The sequence below is a fragment of the Heteronotia binoei genome, chromosome 6 (assembly GCF_032191835.1).
Source record: "Heteronotia binoei isolate CCM8104 ecotype False Entrance Well chromosome 6, APGP_CSIRO_Hbin_v1, whole genome shotgun sequence".
Classification (NCBI taxonomy): domain Eukaryota; kingdom Metazoa; phylum Chordata; class Lepidosauria; order Squamata; family Gekkonidae; genus Heteronotia; species Heteronotia binoei.
This window is the reverse complement of record NC_083228.1, coordinates 129,443,489-129,464,606: the sequence shown is the minus strand read 5'-3', so window position 1 is coordinate 129,464,606 and position 21,118 is coordinate 129,443,489. Positions and strand designations below refer to the sequence as shown.

The window sequence follows — 21,118 nt, the reverse complement described above, 5'->3', positions numbered from 1 at the left end:
GAAGTTCAGGTGGCTGTCTCATGGCTGACTCAGCCTTCCATTCTTCCGAGGTCAGTAAAACGAGTACCCAGCCTGTTGGGGGGAAAGTGTAAATGACTGGGGAAGGCAATGGCAAACCACCCCATGAAAAGTATGCTATGAAAATATTGTGAAAGGAACGTCACCCCAGAGTTGGAAACGACTGGTGCTTGCACAGGGGATTACCGTTACCTTTTAAGGAAGGGGTCATGGCTCCGTGGTAGATCAACTGCTTTGCATGCATGCCTGTTGGTGCTCATTTGCTTCCCCCCCCCCACACACACCACAAAGAACCAATCCTGGTTTTTCTTCACCTCACCTGAGCAGGAGGTGCTTCTGACAAGCCCAGGAGAACCTCATTTTTGTGTCTGCAGAGGACATCCACCGCCATTTGCTCGGCATCTCTGAATACTTTGTGGATCCTCCTAATGTTTTATGGTTGGAGCTAGGTGGCAGGTACTTTATGATTGGTCCTGACCACCATATGTTGTAGCACTGATGAGGTGTTTTTAAGATCCTAGAAGTGCCCAGAGGCACAACAGGGTTGGGACCGCCCCCCGCTCTACTTCCAGGTGCTGATAGTGTTGACATGCAGGGAAGCAAAAGGTTTCTGGTAGCTCTTGGAAGGGGTCTGAAGATCATGCCCTCCTCAAGCCAATAGGGAGAGGCTATGGCTCATTGGCAGAGCATCTGCTTGGCATGCAGGAGGTCCCAGGGTCAGTCCCTGACTTTGCCAGTGAAAAAGGAGCAGGTGGACTGGTAGGTGATGTGGAAGATCTCTCCCTGACAATTTGGAGACCCACATCCTGAGTACAGAATACTGATGCTGATAGACTAGTGATAGGATTCAACTTTGTGTTTTTAGAAAGTGAGTGGGACTAGGTGGAGCAGATTTTTTTAAAAAATCGTTTGCTTTTGCAATAGCTGCCACAACACGAGGATCTTCACCGTGTGCATGAAAGTAAGTTGCGGGAGCCATTTTGTGGCAATGAATACCACAAAAGCCAGAATTCCAAAGGTGCCCATGGGCTGAAAAAGTTCGGGGAATGTTGGCTTCAGGACCACAACACGAAATGCTACCTTTGATGGGTGTATTAAAAAACAGAGAGACAGTCACTGGAGCCTCTAAGACAAACTAGAGGACTTTTATTAAGGCCAACATCACAAGGAAGACTAGTTTGCAAAAAGTAGACGCATTTCTTAGAAAATACATGGAAAGGCATCAGCAAGAAATTACATCCACAGGTTTTTTTTTATAGCTTAGTCAGTTTCCAGGAAAAGAGATTCTGCAGAAAATAGATATTTATACAAAAAAAGCCCTACTTAAAAAAAGGTTTGTATTAAGAGTTATTGCCTTAACAGAGGGTGTGGGCATCCTCTCGCCATAAGGGAACCAGGTTTGGCCTTTCAAATTAACGCCGAATGGTGGAAACTGTAGAATGATGCACCAAAAAAACAAACAAAGGTAATATTTTTCCTACAAAAGAACAACAGATTTCAATTCCTGAGCATACTAAAGCTATCAAATATTAGGAATGCTGGGAAGGCAGCCGGGTTTTTTATATATATATATATAAAATGAGGTTTATGGGCATTTCCTCTCCACGCACTGCTTCCCCCCTTCTTCGTATTCTTGCTTGGAGATCCACATCTGCTGGAAAGTACCCTGCAAAAAACAATCCCAAAGTCTATAGTGGGGGTGGCCAAACTTGCTTAACGTAAGAGCCACATAGATTAAATGTCAGATGTTTGAGAGCCGCAAGACATAAACATCAGAGGAAGGCAGGAAGGGGAATTGGAAAGAAAGCGATTTTAAGTTTAAATGAATGCACAGCAGCCAAGCAGGTCTGAGCGCCTGCTCCGGCTGCAACGCCACTGAGGATGTTCTCCGCAGCTGAGAACGAAACGTCTGGAAGGAAAACTTTCTCCAGTAGAACACGGCACTTGATCCTGAAAGATTCTACAAACCCTAATGATGTTACCAGCCGTGAAAACCTGAAATCTTTGATAAGTTTTAATGCATTCTCCAAGCTGCCAGCTGGCTCAGCGAAATGATTTAAAGAGACAAATGCCTTCTCCAAGCCAGCTGACGGGGCAGTGGGAGCTTCGAGAGCCACACAATATGTGTGTTAGAACCACATGTGGCTTCCGAGCTGCAATCTGGCCAACCCAGCTCTATGCAGCAGATGCCAACTGATGACCGATCGACTTTTATCCCACCCTTCTTCTGTGAAGGAGCTCAGGGGGGACCTACATGGCTCTCCTTTGTGCTGCTGCCCTGCAAGGCATTTGATCCCACCCCCAAGAACCGCGTCAGGATGGGAGCGGCTGCCATTCAGGGCAGAATACGGATTTCTAGTCCAATTTCTAACAGATGCCCAGTGGCTCTTCGGGACCAGACCTATTAGTGGCTGTACGTTTTTATGAGCTCCGGGGACCTGCAACTGGGGGGAGGGGTGTTTCCTAGCCCTGTATCCACAGAAACAGCAGGCTGTTTGCTTGGTTCCACTGATACTTCCCAGAGAGCTATCCGTGTACAGGGCACTTTGCAGAGGACAAGACCAGGGGTCCCCAATCCAAAGGCCATGGACTAAGAACATAAGAGGAGCCATGTTGGGTCAGGCCAATGGCCCATCCAGCCCAACACTCTGTGTCACATAAGAACATAAGAGAAGCCATGTTGGGTCAGGCCAATGGCCCATCCAGCCCAACACTCTGTGTCACACAGTGACCAAAAAAACCAAGTGCCATCAAGAGGTCCACCAGTGCAGCCAGGACACTAGAAGCCCTCCCACTGTGCCCCTCCCAAGCACCAAAAATACAGAGCATCACTGCCCCAGACAGAGTTGCAACAATACGCTGTGGCCAATGTTCCCTTTAAGCTGAGTTAGTGTGAGCTAGCTCACAGATATTTAGCCTCTGGCTCACACATTTTTATCTGTCAGGAAAGATGACCCCAAAGCACAATAATTTATGCAGTAGCCCACAACTTTAATGCCAGTAGCTCACAATTTTAATAGCAGTAGCTCACAAAGTAGAATTTTTGCTCACAAGCCTCCTCAGCTTAGAGTGAACATTTGCTGCGGCTAAGAGCCACTGATGGACCTCTGCTCAATATGTTTATCCAATCCCCTCTTGAAGCTGTCTATGTATGTAGCTGCCACCACCTCCTGTGACAGTGAATTCCATGTGTTAATCACCCTTTGGTTGAAGAAGTACTTCCTTTTATCCGTTCTAACCTGACTGCTCAGCAATCTCATTGAATGACCAGCCCGTGGCCTTTTAGCAACCGGGCCACAGAGCAAGGCAGAGGCACCGCACTGCCTCTTTTGCCCGCTTGGAACCAAGGCGGATGAAAGAGGCAGCACAGCCTCACTCCAAAGCGCCACCTCTTTCATCCACCAGGGTCCTGGGTGGGCAGAAGGAGCAGTGCAGCAGCGATCTTCGACTGTCCCTCATTTAAAGACCCCTATGGGGAAGCAGGGATGGGGCACGGGGGGGGGGGGCAGCCAGAGGTGGCAAAACCTCCAGCACCCCCCCCCACACACACACACATACACTGGTTCGTGGAAAATTGCCTTCCACTAAACCGGTTCCTGGTGTCAAAAATGTTGGGCACCACTGGACAAGACAACTGATTTCTGCTCCCCAATAGTTTACAACTTAAGAACTGATGTAAAGGTAGGAAGGCTAAAAAGAGGACATGTGCTCCTTCTAAAATTCCAAGTCCAGTAGCACCCAACATGGCTTGAGGAGACATGAGGAGAAGGAATCCGTAAAATAAGTATTCGACAGCACTAACGCATGTTAATGCTAACCAGATTCGCCATTAAACCTGTTTCTAGTTGCAGGGCTTTTTTTGTAGCAGGACCTCCTTTGCATATTAGGCCACACACCCCTGATGCAGCCAATCCTCCTGGAGCTTCCAGTAGGCCCTGTACGAAGAGCTCTGTAAGGAATTCTAGCAGGACCTCCTTTGCATATTAGGCCACACACCCCTATGCAGCCAATCCTCCTAGAGCCCTGTAAGGAATTCTGGCAGGACCTCCTTTGCATATTAGGCCACACACCCCTGATGCAGCCAATCCTCCTGGAGCTTCTAGTAGGCCCTGTACGAAGAGCCCTGTAAGGAATTCTAGCAGGACCTCCTTTGCATATTAGGCCACACATCCCTGATGTAGCCAATCCTCCTAGAGCCCTGTAAGGAATTCTAGCAGGACCTCCTTTGCATATTAGGCCACACACCCCTGATGCAGCCAATCCTCCTGGAGCTTCCAGTAGGCCCTGTACGAAGAGCCCTGTAAGGAATTCTAGCAGGACCTCCTTTGCATATTAGGCCACACACCCCTGATGCAGCCAATCCTCCTGGAGCTTACAGTAGGCCCTGTACAAAGAGCCCTGTAAGCTCTTAGAGGATTGGCTACATTAGGGGTGTGTGGCCTGATATGCAAAGGAGTTCCTGCTTAAAAAAATAGCCCTGTCTAGTTCCCACCGTATGCCATATGGGAGCTGCCCACAATCTGCTCTGATCTCTTGACCATAATTAATAGGCCAATCCCAGAACACCACATGATGCATACATGGGCACTTAATGAAGTGAATGAGAACAGATACTTCTTCATCCAAAGAGTAATTAACATGTGAATTCACTGCTGCAGGAAATGGTGGCAGCTACAAGCACAGACAGCTTCAAGAGGAGATTGGATAAACCCAATGGAGCAGAGGTCCATCAGTGGCTATTAGCCACAAGGTACAGATAGAACATTATCTTCATGCTTGGGGGCAACTTCTGGAGTCCTGGCCTCATTGGTGGACCTCCTGATGGCATCTGGGTTTTGGCCACCATGTGACACGGAGCTCTGGACTGGATGGCCATTGGCTTGATCCAACATGGCTTCTCTTATGTTCTTATGATGGATACAGAAATGGTGATTAAAAATAAAAGCTAAACATACATAAGAGCCCCGTGGCGCAGAGTGGTAAAGCTGCAGTACTGCAGTCCTAAGCTCTGCTCTCGACCTGAGTTCAATCCCCAGTGGAACCTGGGTTTTCAGGTAGCTGGCTCGAGGTTGACTCAGCCTTCCATCCTTCCGAGGTCGGTCAAATCAGGACCCAGCTTGCTGGGGGGGGAAGTGTAGATGACAGGGGAAGGGAATGGCAAACCACCCCGCAAATAAAAGTCTGCCATGAAAACGCTGTGAAAGCAACATCACCCCAGAGTCGGAAATGACTGGTGCTTGCACAGGGGACTACCTTTACCTTTTTAACATAAGTAGCATAGTTCTGGGCCCTTATTTTAGCTCCTCAAGAAGATATGGAGTTACCATTCAGCCCTTTGCAGTGGACACACTGCTGTACAGTCATGCATTCCGCATTATGGACACCTCTCCCCTTCACACAACTTTCCCGAATGCCATCTGGTCTCACCTCAGTGTACCCACAGGCCTTCTGGGCAGCCCAGCCTCTACTCAACCAAGTGCATCCATTGTACTCACCAGAGAAGCCAAAATGGAGCCACCGATCCAGGAACTAAACCGCCGCTCCACAGTTGTGTTGTTGGCTATCAACTTCAGCCGCATGCTCTAAAAAGAGGAGAGAGGCTTGCTAATGGATGAGAGTGACAAATTGGGAGTGGGCTTGTTCATTTGTATTATTACAGCCCACGTTTCTCACTAGGTACTCAAGGCGGATTATGCCCGGTGAGTCAATAACAATCGCTAGGGTGAGATATTCAATAAACCATGTAACAGACAGGGCTTTTTTTTTTGCAGCAGGAACTCTTTTGCATATTAGGCCACACCTCCCTGATGCAGCCAATCCTCCTGGAGATTACAGTGGGCCCTGTATGCTCTTGAAGGATTGGCTACATCAGGGGTGTGTGGCCTAATATGCAAAGGAGTTCCTGCTACGAAAAAAGCCCTGGTAATAGGAATTAGAGTTATAGAACCAATCTGAAATCTCAAAGCATAAGCAAAGCCACTGCTCAGCTGTTTCTGAGGCTTTCACAGAGAACAAAAAGCAGGGGTTTAAAGAGACTTAGAATCTCTTCAAGCTCCTGCTTTCTGCTCCATCCGTGAAGAACCACAAACGCTTTAGAAGTTTGTGACTAGAGCTTGAGCAAGTGTTTAATACACAATTGCCATGGTAGGAGTACCTGCAGGTACAGCATTTTTTTAGAACGCACACTTTTACTCCACCCCTGCGGGTCAAATTAACACCTTTTGAAAAACTACTTTGTACTGATGCTACTCCTATAAAAGGCTTGGTGTCGATTATATACACTACATGATGCCAATTAAACTCGCCGAATCTATTGCCTTATCAAAACGCATGGCACGCAGATATTCAAAGCAACCTATCAGAGGAGGCATGGCATGACATCTGGAAGCTGCCTTCGCTCTCATCTAAATCGTAAAACACACAGTTCCAGGCATACAAAGTGATGTCACGCTGGTATCTTTCTCCTATGCGGCTCTCGCATATAACTTGGGCAGTGTCCCCAAATTCTATCAAAGGATGTGGTTGGTGCACGTGCTACTTTTTACCATAACTGGGGGCAGTGCCCTATAATTAAAAACTTGTGGGTCCAAATAGCTTGTAATGCACAGTATTAATGGAAGGAAACTACCGGTTACCCCACAATTTTTTTTACTCGAGAATTGGGAAAGCATTGGGTAAGCCACTGAGAGTCTTAATTTCAATTATGTTCACTGCTGCTGAGTTTGCTATAGCACTTAAATGGAGATCTGTAGATCCACCAACACTTAATGCTTGGCAAAACAAGCTCTGGGAATACTTCATTTTAGAGAAAATAACTGAATCTAAAAAACAGTACGAAGACCCTGAATACGCTTCAACATTTTCTGAAACTTGGATGCCTTATCTAAAAAGGAAATTGGAATCTCCAACTAATCTGTCCTCTTTCACCGTGCAGAAATGCATATCACTAGTTGCTCTCTCATAATCCAGGACAGGGTATTTTTTTTTAGTTTCCTTTTCTGTGTTTCAACTGCCATGGGGAGGGTTTTATTTCTTTGATTTTTTTTCTTTTCCTGTTTGCCTCAGTTTTGTTGGTTGTTACTTGAACAAGGTTGGGTTGTAGCATTAACTACAGTTTACCCTACGCAAAGTAGGCTAATTGTTCAGGGTGGTGAGAACCAGAGAGGATTGTGAGGAACTCCAAAGGGATCTGTTGAGGCTGGGTGAGTGGGCGTCAACGTGGCAGATGCGGTTCAATGTGGCCAAGTGCAAAGTAATGCACATTGGGGCCAAGAATCCCAGCTACAAATACAAGTTGATGGGGTGTGAACTGGCAGAGACAGACCAAGAGAGAGATCTTGGGGTCATGGTAGATAATTCACTGAAAATGTCAAGACAGTGTGCGTTTGCAATAAAAAAGGCCAACGCCATGCTGGGAATTATTAGGAAGGGAATTGAAAACAAATCAGCCAGTATCATAATGCCTCTGTATAAATCGATGGTGCGGTCTCATTTGGAGTACTGTGTGCAGTTCTGGTCGCCGCACCTCAAAAAGGATATTATAGCATTGGAGAAAGTTCAGAAAAGGGCAACTAAAATGATTAAAGGGCTGGAACACCTTTCCTATGAAGAAAGGTTGAAACGCTTAGGGCTCTTTAGCTTGGAGAAACGTCGACTGAGGGGTGACATGATAGAAGTTTACAAGATAATGCATGGGATGGAGAAAGTAGAGAAAGAAGTACTTTTCTCCCTTTCTCACAATACAAGAACTCGTGGGCATTCGATGAAATTGCTGAGCAGACAGGTTAAAACGGATAAAAGGAAGTACTTCTTCACCCAAAGGGTGATTAACTTGTGGAATTCACTGCCACAGGAGGTGGTGGCATCCACAAGCATAGCCACCTTCAAGAAGGGGTTAGATAAAAATATGGAGCAGAGGTCCATCAGTGGCTATTAGCCACAGTGTGTGTGTGTGTGTGTGTGTGTATATATATATATTTGGCCGCTGTGTGACACAGAATGTTGGACTGGATGGGCCATTGGCCTGATCTAACATGGCTTCTCTTATGTTCTTATGTTCTTAATGCTTCTTCCGTAAAGAAAATCAATAATTTGTGAATTTGTAAAAGGAGGGGGGGGGATAAGAAATATATGTCTGGAATTTTGCTTGCTACAATGAGTTTAATTCTGTGTATATTAATATTAATATTATCTGCAATTTGTAACATTATCTGAATCCTAATAAAAGTTAAAACTTAAAAAAAAAAAGTTTGCGACAGCAGACCCATCATGAACTTTTGTTCGCAAACCACCCCCATGGCAAAATTTGTGACAAATTGTGCTTTGTAATTTGGTTTGTGCCCGCCTCTAATTCCTTGTGCTGGAAGGATGCGCTTCTGTTAGCGAAATGGACCTGAAAGATCTAGCCTTGCATATGAAATATGCAGGCTGCTTCCTGATTCGCCCACAGACAGCGAATCAAGAGGACAGCTGCTATTGACAGGTCCGCTGCAGAACATGTGGAATCTCCACCCTGTGTCTGGTGGGGGAACAGTTCAGACCAACCCTGACTTGAACAGTAAGGATCAGCACCCGTGAAGTACAAGGGAAACACCGCAGCCAAACCGCAGACTCACTGGAGGTGTTTTTTGAGAGAGTTCCCTGTTCAGCCGATCTGTAAAGCTCTGTAATAGCGTGTTGCCTCCTGCTACGATCACACTGCCGTAGAGGCCCTGGAAAGAGAAGAGCCACAACTGTGAGACTTGCAGCAATGGCGAGACTCCTCTTCTGTACTTTGAAAGAAGAAAAGGAAATCTAGGGCTTAAAGCCACCCATCACAAGACCACTTTGAAGATTTTAACAATATATATCCTTTTTTTAAAAAAAAAAAAATCCAACTTAATTTGGAATTTCTATTGTTTGAATACCACCGGCACAACTGTGGGAAGAGATAGTGAGTCATGGTGTACTGGAGGCAAAAACAAGCATGCAACATGATCACAGCTGTGCAAATACCAGGGGCAACCCCCACTGAACCCTAAAATGGCCATTTGATCCTGCCTCCGGTTTAAGCATTTGCTTCACAAAGAAAAGACCTAACCTGACAGAAGAAGCCAACAGAAGACTCGCCCACCTCACAAGGCGGACACAATCCCCCACACATTCCGCACCACCACCACGCCCTTCTTCTATGCTCTTGGCCTGAAAACAACTCAGGAGGTGTGATCCTAGCCTTGCTCAGTTTGACATATTGAGCGATACAATTTCATCTGGCCCTTCTTCCAGAGATCTCTGGGCAGCTTCCAGAGCTTCCCCAGTTGCCATTTTATCCCACACCTGCTCTGAGAGCCAGCTTGGCGTAATGGTTAAGTGCGTGGACTCTTAACTGGGAGAACCGGGTTTGATTCCCCACTCCTCCACTTGCAGCTGCTGGAATGGCCTTGGGTCAGCCATAGCTCTGGCAGAGGTTGTCCTTGAAAGGGCAGCTGCTGTAAGAGCTCTCAGCCTCACCCATCTCACAGGGTGTCTGTTGTGGGGGGGGGGGGGGAGGTAAAGGAGATTGCTCTGAGATTCAGAGATTGAGGTGACTGCTCTGAGATTCAGAATATAGGGCAGGATATAAATCCAATATCATCATCTTTGGGGGGGGCAGTATGGACTGCCAAGTTAGGCTGGTCTTCTGCAACAAGGAACTTCTTTTTTACCAACAAGTGGGAAGGTGGGAAAGATGGCTGCCAAGTTCTTTCTCCTCTGCTTTTTTGGGTGGGGAGAGCTGTAGTAGCTTGCCTAGCCGCAGTGTGAGCAGGATACAGACAGGTCCATTTCCTGGTGGCAGTGGAAGTTTTGGAAAAGCCCACAGAGTGAGGAGGAGGCAGAATCCACTTAAGGATGCCTTCCTCTGCTGATGGAGAACTATGTTCTATGAACCCGCTTGTGCCAAACTGATACTTACGGGTCTGATGTCTATATCGCACATTCCGACGCTGGTGGTGACCACGTGGCTAACCCCGAGCATTGTGTTGCCAGATAAACCCTGGGTGGGGGGAGAGGGGAAAAACAATTAAAGAATTTGTATTCCAGCTACAAAAGAACCACATTACAACACCGTGAGAGAACATCCCTTTGGAACAGTACATCCAGGCTGGTGGACGGAGGAATATACAAGGAACTCAAGGTGAGGAGCTTGCAGGTCTTTGGGAGGTCTGTTTGGCCAACTGCTCTTCTGTTCATGTGCAGGTTAGGTCTACCTTCAAAAAGTAAACTACACCAAGACCGTGACATTAGAAATGTTATTTACACAATGAAAAGGACAAGATCTGAGTCACACCTGACCCTCCCACCTTAATCTCTTTTGTAGAAAAAGCCCAGGAGGAACTCATTTGCATATTAGGCCACACCCCCTGACACCAAGCCAGCTAGAACTGCATTCCAGTGCGTTCCTGCTAAAAAAAAAAGCCCTGGTTATCAGCATTCCTTTTAGCCTGTCGCATAGCACAGGGACCAACAACAGAAAACAACGCTTCCATTTGAAGCAACGAAGCATCCCTCTATCCCTTCTGACAAGCCGCTGACTGACAGTAGGGCTTCTTTTTTTGTTGATTCCTACTTGCTTCCACAATGCCATTCATTGTGCATATGCATGCACCCAACAGGATTATTTTCTACCCATCTTACTTGGGTCTTTTACCTTTACATTGGAAGGGTCGAACAAGCCTTCGGGAATCTTTAGCCGCTCTGCTCCAAAGTCACAGTTGTAGCCGTTGGGGAATTCGTAATGCACCGTTGGCATCTGAGCTGCCACCCTGAAGGCAGAAACCACGCCATCTTAGAAAGCAACCCACAGTCAGCATCGTGCATTTGCGTGCCACAGATCCTGTATAACACTCATTCTGCTTCTTCAAGGGAGGCCTGAACAGCCTAAGAAATGGGTGCTTGGATCCTACAAGCCTCAGGAGCAGAGCCTGTGAAATCCACCAGCTTTCCTCTTCTGCCCAGGGTCCCTGAGATCGTCAAAAACTGCAGTTCCCTTCTGCGGGTATGAACTGGAACTTTCAAGCCACTGTCTTTTACGAGGGCGACCAGAGCGCTTCACAGCACAAAAGGATCTGAGCCAAGATTGTCAACATCCAAACCAAATCCAACCCACTGTCTCAATGTTTCCCCACAGGCAATGAGTGAAAGGGAAAATGCCATCTCCCCAATCGCATTTTCCGGGGGTTTCCCTTAACCCTCACAGCATTACAACTTAAGGTCTGATCTAGGTCGAAGTGAAGCATATTTAAACCCTGCTCTTTCCTGTGGGACAGTTCAGTCTCCACAAGCCATGCCTTCCTCCTTTTCTTCTCTTGTCTATCTTCTCTTCGTGAGCACCTATTTCCTCCCTGACGGTTTGCAGCAAAACAGTGTGGATCATGTAGATGGAACAGCAGAATGAAATTAAAAAATTATCTTTATATTTATTTATCAAAGTGTTTACACCGCGCCTGCCCTGTTGGTTCAAACTGGCTTACAGTAATAGTTAAAAAAAAAATTCCAGAATAAAATTGCAAAACCCAAATCTCTCCCTCCTCCTTAAAATTCTTCATTCCCTTGTTAAATATCTTGAAGTTTACAATAAACATCTCTGCTACATACTGTTCATCGTAGGTTGAATCAGACACTTGGAGGACAGAAGCTTGAAAGTCCTGAATTACACACTGGGGAGGGGGAGGAAAAAAACACACACGTGTGAATTATTTAGAGCAGGATTCATGAAACTTTTCTTCAATGAAAACTTCTTCTGAATAATGAAACATATCCTTAGCTATTCCCCCTCACTAGCATGTTACCAGGTTTTGTTCTGTCCTAGGAAAGAACCTGAACTATGAAAAGCACATGAAATGAATCTATCAGCTAAACCAGGGGTGTCGAACTCATTTGTTTTGAGGGCCAGATCTGACATAAATGAGACCTTGTTGGGCCGGGCCATGTCGGGTTGGGCCATGTGTGCACCTATTTAAGATTAGGTAGCAGAGATGTAAATTTTATAAAGAACACGGACAAACACAAATATATATTTTTCTAAAACTTAAAACATGCTTAAAATGTTAGCACTCATTGGACTTAAAGGTACTTTCTTTGTATTTCTCCCATGGGATCGAGGGAACTGGGCAAATGAAGCTCTGGCTCTTTCCTTCTTTCCCCAGGAAACCTCAGTCAATCGAAGGAAGAGAGGTTTGGCTCAGTAGCTCTGCTGTGCGATTGAGAAAGCCTGGCAAAGCAAGCTATTCCTCCCCCCCTTTCCAAGACCGGATCTACATGTTTCTTGAGGGGGGGCAAAATTAAAAAATGATGCCCCCTTTTGAGCCATTCTATCTTATGGTCCCATAGAATACAATGGACTCCATACCCAATTTGGCGCCCCTCCCCTGTCAGCACCCGGGGCAAGCACCCCCTCTGCCCCCCCTAGATCTGGCCCTGCCCCTTCCTCCTCAAGGGAGGAGCCTCAGCCAATGGAAAAAATAGAGGTTTTGCTCTGTAGCTCCTGTGCAATTGAGCAAGCCTGGCAAAGCAAGTTGTTATGCAGAAGGAAGCAAGAGAGATGGAGAAGAAAGAAGATGACAGCCAGTTGCTCGGGGGCCTGATAGGAGCCCTCTGGGGCCTGATTCAGCCCCCGAACTGCATGTTTAACACCCCTGAGCTAAGCGGTACAGAGAAATCCTATTAAATAAAAGCTAATGGCACCTGGGTTTTGGCCACTGTGTGACACAGAGAGTTAGACTGGATGGGTCACTGGTCTGATCCGACATGGCTGTTCCTATGGTCTTTTTTTTCAGCCTACAGCAGATCTTTTTCTGGGACTTCTAGGGGATGCACAAGCTATTCTCCAACAGCCAATAAGCTGACAGGAGTTCACAAGTTACCTCCCAGAGATCCCTGATTTAAAGAAACAAGGTGAGTTACCACTAGGGTTGCCAGCTCCTGACTGAGAAATACCTGAAGATTTTGGGGGTGGAGCCTCAGGAGGGCAGAGGTTGGGGTGGGGCAGGACTTCAGTGGGGCATAATCCCATGGAGTCCACCATCCAAAGTAGCCATTTTTTCCATGTGAACTGATCTCTGTTGCCTGGAGGTCACTTGTAATCCCAGGAGATCTCCAGGCACCATCTGGAGGATGGCAACCCTAGTGACAAGGCTTCCTGTTCAAACCAGGGCTAATTTGATTTAGATCAGAATTGATTACCAGGGCTTTTTTTGTAGCAGGAACTCCTTTGCATATTAGGCCACACTCCCCCCCCCCCGATGTAGCCAATCCTCCTGGAGCTTACAGTAGGCCCTGTTCTAAGAGCCCTGTAAGCTCTTGGAAGATTAGCTACATCAGAGGGGTGTGGCCTAATATGCAAAGGAGTTCCTGCTACAAAAAATGAGCCCTGTTGATTACAATTGTGATTTAAGGCACTATTTAACATCTGGCTAGGAAGGCTCATGTTAATAAATGCTTTCTATAAGAAGTTCATTATTGGTGCTGAATGTATGTTAAAATCTATATTGATTGTGTATTGATTGTATTGTTAGCCGCCCTGAGCCTGCTTCGGCGGGGAGGGCGGGATATAAATAAAATTGATATGATATATACATTATAGGCTGAACAATCCAGAGGGCAGTAAAAAAAACCTCCCCCAAAATTAATTAGTAGATTTACGATTACAAAAGGGTACATTTAGGCAAGGAGAAGCTTCCATTAAGAAACACCCAATGCCACCCAATGTGTTTCTTCCTCTGCAAACATCAGCCCAACCATTCTCAAAATCAAGGGTAAAATGAACACAGCTCCTGGTAGAATTCCCAAGATGCATCAGAACACAATATGGGAGTGCAAGTTCAGCCGCCCTCCCGTGAACCCGTTCAGCGATAAAGCTAAAGACGGCTTACACTTTCTGAAGTAACTCCAGGACAAAAAGGTTTAATTAAAATATTTTTTTTCAATGATTCTGCCACACCTAACAAAACCAACATTTTGGATAAGCATATGGAGCAGAGGTTCATCAGTTGCTACTAGCCACAGCGTACTGTTGGAACTCTCTGTCTGGGGCAGTGATGCTCTGTATTCTTGGTGCTTGGGGGGGTGCACAGTGGGAGGGCTTCTAGCCCCACCTGTGAACCTCCTGATGGCACCTGGGTTTTTTTGGCCACTGTGTGACAGAGTGTTGGACTGGATGGGTCACTGGCCTGCTCCAACATGGCTTCTCCTATTTCCTAACATTTAAAAAGAAAATCTCATTACTTTTCACTCTCACCGGCAGTGTTCCCTCTAAGATGAGTTAGCGTGAGCTAGCTCACAGTTTTTTAGCCTCTGGCTCACACATTTTTGTCTCGGCTCAGGAAGGATGGCCCCCGAGCAAACTAATTTATGCGGCGGCCAAATTCCTCGCTCACAACTTTAATGCTCCCGGGCTAGCTCTTTTGCTACACTTCCTGTTGATATAAACAGCAACATCTCCATTTGGAAGGGCTGGCTATGCTAACACGCAGCCTTGGGTGAAATTCACATGGATGCAAGAAGCTGCTTTATAATGAGTCGGATCATTGTTCTGTCTAACATCAGTATTGTCTACTCATACTTAGTGGATCTCCAGGGTCTCAGTCTGAGGTCTTTCATATCACCTGCTACCTAATCCTTTTAACTGGAGATGCCAGAGCTTAAACCTGGGACTTTCTGCATGCTAAGCGGATGCTCAGCCACTGAGCCACAGGGAAGGGAGGTGGCTCAGGGGTAGAGCATCTGTTTTGAATGCAGAAGGTCCCAGGTTCAATCCCTAACATCTCGAGTTAAAAGAACCAGGCAGTAGGTGATGTGAAAGGCCTCTGCCTGAGACCCTGGAGAGTTACTTGTGGGAAGCAGTGCCCGAATTCTTCCCACTAAGCCTTTCAACTTTTTGATTCAACAACCCGATGCTGTGGTAAGCTCGCCCCTGCCAAGTTTGTTTCTTTCCACTCACGTTGCACATGTAGTTGTGCCAAGACCTCGTGACCTGAGGCAGTTTCTCTTTTCTCTTCCAATTCGCTGGAGATCCCTCACGAACGGCCTCCTGCAAAAGAAAGCCTGGTGGTTGGGCAGTTCTCACAGCTAAAAAAATGCCATCGCTTTACATATCTTTAGTCACTTTGTACTGTCACATGGCCGGAGGATGGGGAGCAGGGACGGGGTGTGTGTGTGTGGCACAAAGCCATGTGCATCTCTATGTTACTTCTGGGGAAAAGAAAAAGCCAAAATGACATGAGGTAACTCTAGGAATTGTTGGAAACTCTATGGTAAACCGACAGTTTTGGCAACTTTTACAGACTGAAGAAGACGACTGCAGATTTATACCCCGCCCTTCTCTCTGAATCAGAGACTCAGAGCGGCTTACAATCTCCTATATCTTCTCCCCCCGCAACAGACACCCGGTGAGGTGGGTGGGGCTGAGAGGGCTCTCACAGCAGCTGCCCTTTCAAGAACAACTCCTGCGAGAGCTATGGCTAACCCAAGGCCATTCCAGTAGCTGCAAGTGGAGGAGTGGGGAATCAAACCTGGTTCTCCCAGATAAGAGTCCGCACACTTAACCACTACACCAAACTGGCTCTCAGATGTCTCAGCTACCAGGTGTCATTGTCAGGGGGTTTTCTGGATGTGACACAGCGCTATAGCTGACGTTGTTGCCCCTCCTCTTGGTGCTTGGAGCAGCGGTGGGCAACAGAACCTGGGAGTGGGGGATCTGCTGTCCCGTCTGGGGGATGGGCAAACCTATGCCACACTCCAGTAGTACCATATCTTAAGCCCAGGACTGTCTCCTATCACTCTGCTCAGCTAACGGCAGTGCATTCCTCAAGCACAGGAAGCCTTCCTCCAGGGCAAGAGAGGAGAAAAGCTCCTGGAACGGGAGGGAATGTGCCACCCTTAGCAGAGCCGAGCGGTAGGATACAGCTCTCAAAAGTCTCGGGAAGGTGATTTATCCCTGCTGCTAGAAAGATGGTTCACACACACGTTCCTTGTTTGCATCCTCACCACTTAAATTTTTCTCAGCTAAGCATGTGACCAGCTGGCATCAAGAAGCGCTGGCTTGAGCCCCGCAATCCCATTCCACTAACAGTGCAGGCTTCCCCTGACCAAAAAGAGCCTTCCACCAGCGCAAGAAGCATTGCTTCTACAGATGAGGCACATTCCACCAGCAGAACCCCACCCCCCTCCCCCACAGGCAGAATGTTCCACCACTAATAGGCTGTGATCACACGCACTAAATAATGCACTTTCGTTGCACTTTCCAACTGGATCTTACTGTGCGAACTGGCAAAATCTAATCAAAAAGTGCACTGAAATTGAATTGAAAGTGCAATATTTAGTGTGTGTGTGTGTGTGATCGCAGCCGCAGAATGGAAAGCTTCAGACACAAATCACTATTATTGACATTGAGTGATACCAACTTCCTATATGAAGTGGTCCATTCACAGATGCCCCTGTGCTATAGTTCTCGTGTGATAAGGATGCATCTGGACTGTAGGCAGTGCAGTACCCCCCCCCCCACACACACACAACATAAAGAAAAACAGCCCTTGCCCAAAAAAACTTGAGAGAGAATATCACCAAAACTGGAGATGGGGAAAATTAACCAACAGCCAGCATACATGCAAAGTGCACACATTGTGCCGGATTAAACCTTGTGGAGGCCCCTAGGCAGTCAAAATCTTGGAGGGGGGGCCTTGCAAATTACCTCAGAGTCTAAGTGCCCACCCCACCACCCGTGGCCACAGCTGCAGCCTGCAGGCGCCTTTTTGAAAGGCCTTTTTACTAAGCTGCAGGGGACAGACAGAGAGAGGCAAATTTGGCAACAACGTCAGGAGCAGCTGCACCAGGCAAGTCAGGCAAAGAGCAGCTCAGTTGCTGACTGTGCATGCAGGCTGGGAGGGCTGCAAGCAGGGGGGAAACTGGGGGAGGGGGGAAAGCCGGCCCAGGGCACCTAAAGGTGTAGGGGCCCACAGGCCAGTGCCTACTTGGCCTAATTGTTAATCTGGCCCTGTGCACACGTTGCTCCCAAGTTTCAAAGCCTTGGTTGTGTCCATCCAGCACTCTTGCTTACCTTTGAGGCAATCATGTATGGAGGGATTATCTCTACATTCATCTCCTGAAACAGCTCCCTGCACTGCATCGTGATGAAGTCTCCAGCCAAGGGCGATTTCACAATGCCTGCAAGGACAGGGTGAGAGTGGGGTTTGTGGCAAGATATAAATATCCTGGATCACGCTTTGCATTCAAACTTCTCTCGTTAGGAGGTCACCTGATCAGTTCTTCAGACACAGTTGCTGCATTCGGTTCACCCTGCCCTCTGGCTGCAAGACCTAACCTCCTTACTCACCAACAAAGTGGATTTATCAGGGGCTCTGTAACCACCCAGCATGAATAAGCCAGACTTAGTCAGAGCATCGCACTCAAAATCCAAGAGGGAAACTTAACACGAAGATGCAACACCTTCGTATTTCATGCAACCTGAAGACATTTGTCTCAGGAGAAACAGTGTGGGGATTTAAAAAAAAAAAATCAGAACACCCCTCGATTATAATTCCAGAAGGCCACCAGCAGCCAGATTAAAAATTGCAGGCAGTGCTGAACTACAGACTCTGGGCTGCCTGTTGGCCATCTGTGCCTAAGCAAAGAAGTCACATTTTATACTAGAAACAGTGACGTAACAAAGAACAGAATTAGCCTCGCTGATCCAAATCAAGGCCCATCCACTCCAGCACTCCTTCACCAATCCAGGACAGGCAGAAGACTCTGAAAAAACTCGGAATAGAAACATTAATTGCCTGCCTTTGGCATTTAACCTAAGTGCTCAATAGTCCAATATAGACTGCATCTGAGCGTGGAAGCTCCATTTGGAATATTGCAGCCAACACCCGTTAAGAAACCAGAGGGTAGCTGTGTGGGTCCACAGTAGAACAGGTAGATTTGAGTCCAGCACCACCTTAAAAAGGTAGTCCCCTCTGCAAGCACCAGTCGTTTTTGACTTTGGGGTGACGTTGTTTTCACATTTTCACGGCAGACTTTTTATGGGGTGGTTTGCCATTGCCTTCCCCAGTCATCTACACTTTCCCCCCAGCAAGCTGGGCACTCATTTTACCGACCTCGGAAGGATGGAAGGCTGAGTCAACCTGGAGACGGCTACCTGACCAGCTTCCACTGGGATCGAACTCAGGTCGTGAGCAGAGCTTAGGACTGCAGTACTGCAGCTTTACCACTCTGCGCCACGGGGCTCTTAGCAGCACCTTACAGACCAATTAGAGTTTCAACATATAAGCTTTCAAGAGTCAAAGTTCCCTTTGTCAGACACGAGGCACATGTCCGACAAAGGGAGATTTGACTCTCAAAAGCTTAAACCCCAAGACTCTTGCTGCTACTGGACTCAAATCTAGCCATTAATAAATAGGGATGGGCACAAGCCTAAAAAAATTCTGGTTTGGTTCAGGGCAGTTCCTGAACCAAACCAGAACTGAGCCAAAAAATGCCCAAACCCAACCAGCCAGTTAGTACCCCCCTTCAAAGCAGAAGAAAATGGAGCATTGGAATGGATGCCAGCCTCAGCTATTAAATCTAAACAGCCCAAACAGCTGAACTGGACAAATTTTCAGGAAAGGTGCCTTCCCTGAACATCGGTTCGGGGGCTCTGAACCAGGCCAAGTTCATGATGAATTCTGGCTCGTGAACTAGTTTTTGCCCATCCCTATTAATATATCCCTATTGCTCCTTGATACGTCACAGTTGCTATTATGAAATACTCTTTGACAGAACTTAAAAATGCCTTCCATTTTATTAACTCCACTCTCAAGCAAAGCTAAAGCAGTGATAAACAGTGCAGAAAACAAAATACCACAAGATAAGTGGGCTCTCTTTCCTTGGAGGCTTTTAAACAGAGGCTAGATGGCCATCTGAAAGTAATGAAGATTCTGTGAATTTAGGGGGAGGTATTTGTGAGATTCCTTTATTTTATTTATTTATTCGATTTATATCCCGCCCTTCCCACCGAGGCGGGCTCAGGGCGGCTTACAACATAAAATCTAGAACAATAAGATTAATAAATATTAAAACATATATTCAATAAATTACAACAGTTAAAACAAGAAAACAAGAAAAAACAGTCTAAACAGTTCAGTGCTATTCTCACAGCCTTCCTTCACAATTGTTAAATACCAGTCAGTTATATGCCAACCAGAAGAGGACCGTCTTACAGGCCTTGCGAAACTGCCCAAGGTTCCGCAAGGCCCTCACCTCCGGTAGCTGGTTCCACCAGCAGGGGGCTGTGATTGAAAAGGCCCTATCCCTGGTTGACTTCAGGCGGGCCTCCTTCGGCCTGGGGATTACTAGCAGATTTTGAGAAACAGATCTGAGTACTCTCTGGGGAACACATGGGGAGAGACAGTCCCTAAGGTAGGTAGGTCCTAGGCCATTGTGCAGGGGGTTGGACTAGATGAAGATGATGATGATATTGGATTTATATCCCGCCCTTCACTCCGAAGAGTCTCAGAGCGGCTCACAATCTCCTTTACCTTCCTCCCCCACAACAGACACCCTGTGAGGTGGGTGGGGCTGGAGAGGGCTCTCACAGCAGCTGCCCTTTCAAGGACAACCTCTGCCAGAGCTATGGCTGACCCAAGGCCATTCCAGCAGGTGCAAGTGGAGGAGTGGAGAATCAAACCCGGTTCTCGCAGATAAGAGTCTGCCCTTTCAAAGACAACCTCTGCCAGAGCTATGGCTGACCCAAGGCCATGCTAGCAGGTGCAAGTGGAGGAGTGGGGAATCAAACCCGGTTCTCCCAGATAAGAGTCCGCACACTCAACCACTACACCAAACTGGCTCTCCCTGGGGGCCCCTTCCAACTCTATGATTCTATGATAATTTTCTACATAAGAGAGCTTTCCTGGACTGTTGTTAGCATCTCAGAAAATTATTCCCTTCCCCTGAAATTTCCCAGCCATGATCCTGAAGTGACCAGAGTTTGATTCTTTTGCCCGTGTTTTACAGTGAAATATTATTTATAGTGCTGTCCTATGCAAGGTTAAGAGTCTTTGGCTCTTTTTGAACTGAATCTAGTGACCATGTAGGGGGGGAAAAGCCACCTTACCTTGCTGGAGCACATATCCATCGTGCACAGGAATGGCGGTGGTGTGTGTTGCTCCACTATCCAAGATCAGTCCAGTTGATCTGCCATTAGCAAAGCTAGTTCAAAGGGTTAAGGAACACAATGGGAATTTGCACACATTTTAAAATTGCATCGTGGTTAATTTTTGCTTTTTAAAAACTGCACGTTTTAACTTTTGGGTTGAGTGAGTCTTTCTTTTTCTTCCTCGGAAAGTTGCTTTTAGCTATTTGGGAAGAACACTTACAAATCTAAACTTAGCCAGGGCTGCTATCCCGTTTACTTGAAAGCTCCACCGCTTAGCTCCTTAATACTTTAGTCCTGATCTGGTTCCTGAATCAACTGTCATTCTAGGAAGATAGTTTTGGGTGGGAAGCTGTGCTGAGTCTAGGGTAGAAGAGCAATATTTGGGTCCATTATCTGGCGAAGGGATCTTTGACTCTTGAAAGCTTATACTCTGGAAATCCTTGTGTGCGTGCAGGTGTGTCTGCACCTGGACGTCATGGCACCTGGTGACTGGCCCCTACCAGTGGCCTGGAGGATATTCAGGGAGGTGGCTGAATAAAGCCTGCCCCTGCCCTCCTGACTGCTAGTATTTCAAGGAGGCCTCCCATCCAAGTACTTCCGGAGTCAGCCCTGCTTAGCTTCCAAGATCTGACAAGGTCAGGCTTGCCTGAGCTACCCAGATGAAGACATACCCTGGAACTCTTGTTGGTCTATATGGTGTGACTGGACTTGGATCTTGCTGTGCTGTGAGCACAGGCTGGCAGGATGGCTCCTCTAGCCTCAAGGTACAAAACAAGCAGCTTACCATGGCTAAACTGAATCAGGCAACTGCAATGCACTCTGCCCTGACCTGGATGGCCCACGCTAGCCCAATCTTGTCTGATTTTGGAAGCTAAGCAGGGTTGGCCCTGGTTAGTATTTGGATGGGAGACCGCCAAAGAAGACCAGAATCATGAGGCAAAGGCAGCCAAT

At 46.9% G+C, this 21,118-nt stretch overlaps 1 protein-coding gene across 1 annotated transcript in view; it reads right to left on the bottom strand.

Moving 5' to 3' along the window:
* Nucleotides 1-1,144: 1,144 nt before the first annotated feature.
* Nucleotides 1,145-21,118, bottom strand: part of ACTL6A (actin like 6A) — a 30,660-nt gene continuing 10,686 nt past the window's right edge. Inside the window, exons 6-14 of the mRNA XM_060242555.1 lie at nucleotides 20,126-20,220; nucleotides 17,090-17,196; nucleotides 14,975-15,064; nucleotides 11,632-11,693; nucleotides 10,685-10,799; nucleotides 9,950-10,030; nucleotides 8,634-8,729; nucleotides 5,514-5,600; nucleotides 1,145-1,684 (exon numbers count right to left, since the gene is read on the bottom strand). Coding sequence (XP_060098538.1) covers nucleotides 1,604-1,684; nucleotides 5,514-5,600; nucleotides 8,634-8,729; nucleotides 9,950-10,030; nucleotides 10,685-10,799; nucleotides 11,632-11,693; nucleotides 14,975-15,064; nucleotides 17,090-17,196; nucleotides 20,126-20,220 — 814 coding nt within the window. The 3' untranslated portion in view covers nucleotides 1,145-1,603. The remainder of the gene's footprint in view (nucleotides 1,685-5,513; nucleotides 5,601-8,633; nucleotides 8,730-9,949; nucleotides 10,031-10,684; nucleotides 10,800-11,631; nucleotides 11,694-14,974; nucleotides 15,065-17,089; nucleotides 17,197-20,125; nucleotides 20,221-21,118) is intronic.